The 5,411-nt window shown below is 32.2% G+C and overlaps 1 protein-coding gene across 1 annotated transcript; it reads right to left on the reverse strand.

The window, feature by feature from the left end:
- Positions 1 to 780: 780 nt before the first annotated feature.
- LOC131855935 (peroxidase 3-like) lies at positions 781 to 2,766 on the reverse strand. The gene is made up of 4 exons (XM_059211260.1): positions 2,549 to 2,766; positions 2,222 to 2,413; positions 1,562 to 1,727; positions 781 to 1,400 (listed from the first exon to the last, which is right to left on the reverse strand). Exons 1-4 carry the CDS (start codon positions 2,753 to 2,755, stop codon positions 997 to 999), a joined length of 969 nt encoding a protein of 322 aa, XP_059067243.1. The 5' UTR covers positions 2,756 to 2,766; the 3' UTR covers positions 781 to 996.
- Positions 2,767 to 5,411: the final 2,645 nt, after the last annotated feature.

Here is a 5,411-nt window from a genome sequence, read left to right on the forward strand (position 1 = left end):
AAACCTTGTACTTTTCCTTTTGTTTTGCATTCATTTTGATTAGTTTGTCCCTAATATAATGACGTTTGAACAAATGTATTTTTCAACATAAAAGTTGGCTAATAACCTACTAACTTGTTTAATTCTATGTGCATTTTAAAGAACAAGTAATGATTCTTAGTCTATCCATCCAATATCTTAGGTCAAATTTATGGATATGAAACTGATTTGGGAATGTGTTAAATTAAATTTTATTTTTGTGTATGAGACTATTTCCTCCAATTGCCAATAATTTGTAAAATCGAACATGAAATTCTTTAGTCATACACTAGGATGTTGTATTTATAGATAAGCCCAAATTTATTTCAAGCTATCAGTATAGAATATATAAGTTTCTATTATGTTGCATGTTTTAACCAAAGAGAAACCAATCATAGCCTTGCAAGCTCCTAAATAGTATATAGCAACACCACCTCTTTTTAGATAGAACATGTGTATAGTATGATTAGAAAACTCAAGAAATCTATTTATATTTAAAGATATTTTTTGTATGCAAAGTTCATATCATGAGTAGGATTCAAGATTGTTGTATAAAATTCAATTGAAATAATAGAAAGGAAGTTTGAACAATTTAAGAACTTTTATCTAACATTGCACAATGATTTGATAAATTAACAAATTAATTCTTTATCTTTGATATGACAAGATCTTCATTACAGTTTGAGGTAAATACTTTCAAACTCATTAATATCCAAAACTATCTTATTTAGAACGACCATTTATTTCCCCAAAAGATTCCACACTCTAAATAATGAGAATCTTTATTAATCTATTCTAAAAATCGATTTCAAAAGTCATCACACTGATAATCAATAACCCACCTACCCTAACATTACATGTGGAAGCCATTCAGAGACTTTCTCAACTTTATTGGCTGACAACTACTTTTATTCTCCACTAAAGACATCACTCAAAATAAAATGAAATAATATAGAAGCTATTACAATTGATATGAGCTTAGTTGACGAAGGCACACTGACGTCTAATTTGCCCTGCTGTTCCAGTGAGAACTTGGACTTCGATCATTTTTTGCATGGAATTCTTGAAATTCTCAAAGAAAGAATCTTGATCTAATTGTTCATCGACAAACCCGTTGGCAGCATAATTTGTGAGTAGGGCAGCATCAGACTGGAAGAGGCCCATTTTTGCTTCAAGATTAGTATAGTAATGGTTATCAAAGGTAAGGGGGCTACTGGGATCCATTGGTACAATGGTTGTGTTGTCTGCTAAATTAGGGCATTTTGTCTTTAAAAATTGGGCATAAGTGGTGTTGAGGGAAGGGTCCATATCTCCTTTTCCTGTGAAGTTGTAAAGCCTGTTGCTGAAGAAATTGCACAGACCAACTCCAATTGTATGTCCACCTATTCAATATAGTAGCAATATTCATAATGTAACAATGTTAGTTCAAGATTAAGAGACATTTTATTTCTATAGTACATGATTGGTCAACATAAGAGTGCTTCTTGATTAAGCTATGTAGAATATTCAATATTATGATTCAAATATTTAATCTTTCACATACCAGAGAGAACAGTAAGGTCTTTGACATCTAGTCCTTTGCTTGCAAAAGAATTTTGGAGTTGCGAAAAGTTAAAAAATGGTGAAGGAATATTGTTCGAGGCTTCAATCTCCCGAGATATCACTCCATCTCTACGTCCTGTTTTCACACTCCAAGATGGACCTCCACTCTACATTATAGACAATCACAGAGTTATATGAAAACTAATAGAATACCACGTAGCAATCACAGATAATAGAAAATTATAAAAAAAAATTGTAGCTTATTAGAATATTTATGAGATAAAGTTTGTTTATTTTGTTGTATGAACATTTCAAACTGTGTATCAACATTTCAAATTGTATTCAATAATCCATGTAAAAATTTCAATTGCAGTCAGAAGCTTTTTTTTAAAGAAAGGAGCTTGTGAGATCTGTAAAATTAGATCATAAGCTATCATAGCCATCAGCCTTAAATCACGCATTCTAAGCAACAAATTAAGTCTAGAGGATGTTAGTCATTCTGAATGTTAATCCATTTTTAAGCCTAAAAATGTATTCTTAATTGTGATAATATACATTAAGGAATATATTATGCCTAGAAATTATCAGTCAACTCTAAGTATTTAACACTTCTAAACTTAGAAATATAAACTTAATGTGTATCATAACATAATGTTATTACCCCAACAACGACAGCATCTCGGGCAACTAGGGCAATAATGTCAGCACAGGAAACGACACCTGGGCATATCTTCTCTACTTCTTCTTTCACATCATCGATTACATTGAATCCGCGCAGGCTCTGGTTTGGAATTGCCTCTTTTTCTGCTTTGTTGTTCGCTGTGGAATTCAGAAGCACTGACCCATCGCAACCCTAATCAAACCACAGCATTAGTTTTTGTAATCTTTTCAGTGCAATCTATATGTATGAAATGATTAATTAAGTGGAAACAAATCTATACGTATGAAAGGATTAATTGAATGGGTGAAGTAAATGGGTGTTACTAACTCGCACAAAGCAATCATGGAAATTCATCCGTAAGAGAGGAGCCGCCAGAGTGCGATCCATTGCCATGTATTTCTCCACCACTCGCTGAATTGTTGCCTCGGCAGATGGACAACTTTCGCCATAGAAATTATCACTCAGCCCATCCCCCTTGCCGGCTGGTATAATTGCAAGAAAAGCAACAACACCAATAAGCCAAATGCTCGCCATCTCTATCTTCTCTCTCGTTCTACCAATTGTATGCTTTACAAATTAGAACCCGACTACCTATTTATACCGGTTACTATGCAATTATTCATTAATTAATAAAAACCCAACTAAACCCGACTAAATACATTTGGGCCGGTTTTATCTTATCACATTTCGTTATGGAGTATCCTTTCTTTTTTTAATAAACCACCTGGCATGTACCTTGTTTTCCCCACTTTTCAATGAATTGTAAGGACTCAGTCCAAATTGTTTAAAGTAATGGTTCCATAGTGGAGAAATGTTTAATGAATATCTGTCACTGTCAAATGGAGAATCAGTCAGTCAGTGAAAGATGATATGGTGGATTTGAGGAGTAATTCGTAGTTGAGCATCTTAATTTCTTAGCTTCTAATTTTTTACAACAGTTTATTTGATTTTCACTTATAATTTAGGTTTCAGACCACATTATCACAATAGTAGATTGATTGGTTGCCTTTAATGTAATCTATAACCCAAGGACAAATGAGAAATGGTTGCATAGTGGAGAAAGAAAGCTTCGGCACTTATAGTGCCCCATTCTTCTTATCTAGTGTCACTCTCAAATGAAGAATCAGTCAGTCAAAGATGATATGGTTTAGGGGAGGGGATTCAAGAGTAATTCGTAGTTGAGCATCTTAATTTCTTACTTTTCAAAATGTTATGTGCCGATTTCAAATGCCTTCTAATTTTTTACAACAGCTTACTTGATAGATTCTTCACCTATAATTTAGGTTTCAGACCACATTATCACGATAGTAGATTAGTTGGCTGCCTTTAATGTAATCTGTAACCCAAGGGCAAATGAGACTCCAAACTTTCGTTCATTTTAACTATGCATAAATGTATAGAGGAATGCTAGGGCCGGTTTTGGTATTTCTTAAATATTCTGTAAGGTCCTAAATTAGAAATAGAATGTTCCTAATTTACCACTTTGGAGAATAATTTAGGTGTGCTCAGTTTATCCCACAGCTCTTACAGATCAAAAGTCAGTAACATTTTTTACATATACTTATGTGGGAGTTTCACTAGGTGCTCATCTAGATTCTATTGATGTCATATTGACAATTATTAAACTATATCTTTCTCCAACAACTCTGAAATATTCTGAAATCACGTTTTGCCGGCAATTAACACTTCATATAAATATAGATCTTGATTTCTTCTGCATAGAATGCACTTTATATAAATATAGATCTTGATTTCTTCTGCATAGAATGCACGTAGGCAAATATGTCATGGCAAAGCTTGACCAGCTGTTTATAATATTAAAAAGGAGAAAGTTGACTTTTGATTGTGATGGTTGTTTATAGTAACTGAGAACGCGTGAAGTTGGCCACGCAAAGAAAAGGAACATTGCTTTCTGCACAGACTGAACTCTACAAATTTATATGCTAAGAAGATGACGTATTTTGGAAGATGAGCTCTACAAATAGGTTTCTATTCATTTGAAACTCTCATTAGTAAGATTAGTTCGTCTATTTTGGTCTACTTTGAATAACACATTTTTGGAATATTAAATAGTTAAAAAGTAATTTTACTTTTTTTTTCCTTAATAAGTGGTTAATAGTGGTTAATAGTGGTTGGATATTCGTTGGTTAAAAGTTATCTTTGACTATTAAAAGGAATGTTATTTACAAACATATTAATAGAGTTATTTTAAAAGTTTTTCATTTTAATGTCAGCAATTAAAATATCATACAACTAATATAATTTTTTTCTTTACAATTTTAAAGAATAAACAATTGAATTGAATTGAATTGGACCTCGTTTAAGAACAATCTTTGTATATTATTAGAATTACTCTAAGAATTCATCACCCCAATGTCATTAGTTAAAATGTTATATAATTAACAAATCTATTGTTTTAGAACTTTTTAATATTCTAAAATAAAAAGATTGAATATTTTTCCCTTTTAGAATTAGTTTGAATTTTTTTTTCCTTTAATGTTCATAAGACAATTTCAAAATATTTGCACATCATGCGATGTCTAATACCAACTACCCAACTAATATAATTAACATTAATCTCTCTCTCTCTCTCTCTCTCTCTCTCTCTCTCTCTCTCTCTCTCTCTCTCTCTCTCTCTCTCTCTCTCTCTCTCTCTCTCTCTCTCTCTCTCTCTCTCTCTCTCTCTCTCTCTCTCTCTCTCTCTCTCTCTCTCTCTCTCTCTCTCTCTCTCTCTCTCTCTCTCTCTTTATATATATATATATATATATGACAATATTTTTATAGAAAGGATTATAAAGGCCAACTAATCCCTTGATCTATTAGGGGAAAAAGGAAAGGAACACGTTTTTTTAGCAAGGATTATAAAGACCAACTAATCACTTGATCTATTAGGGGAAAAACCAAATGAACTAAAGCATCTCTAAATCTAACCTACTCCAAGCTATTATATGAACTCAATCTCTTGTTTTCCAATATTGATTAATATGTCTTTGAGTTAAAAGCCACTAATATTGTTTACATAGTATTTAATATCCCTATATTCTATTTGTCAAAGTATAAAATACCTCTTCTTGATACTTCTTGATGTGTTCATGCTATAATTCATCACAACATGGCTTCAACTATGAATACCAAATGTAGTCTGAACAAGGTATGTCGTTGTTCAACTTAAATGACTAATTTCCTTACA

This window comes from Cryptomeria japonica, chromosome 9 (assembly GCF_030272615.1).
Source record: "Cryptomeria japonica chromosome 9, Sugi_1.0, whole genome shotgun sequence".
In the NCBI taxonomy this organism is placed as follows: Eukaryota; Viridiplantae; Streptophyta; class Pinopsida; order Cupressales; family Cupressaceae; genus Cryptomeria; species Cryptomeria japonica.

What these genes read in the sequence shown, in the direction of transcription:
- LOC131855935 (XM_059211260.1), bottom strand. Translation starts at nt 2,755, where the DNA reads ATGGCGAGCATTTGGCTTATTGGTGTTGTTGCTTTTCTTGCAATTATA. An exon ending in TCCATGATTGCTTTGTGCGA is followed by an intron (nt 2,414 to 2,548) that starts GTTAGTAACACC and finishes TGGTTTGATTAG; the next exon opens with GGTTGCGATGGGTCAGTGCT. An exon ending in AGACCTTACTGTTCTCTCTG is followed by an intron (nt 1,401 to 1,561) that starts GTATGTGAAAGA and finishes TATATTGAATAG; the next exon opens with GTGGACATACAATTGGAGTT.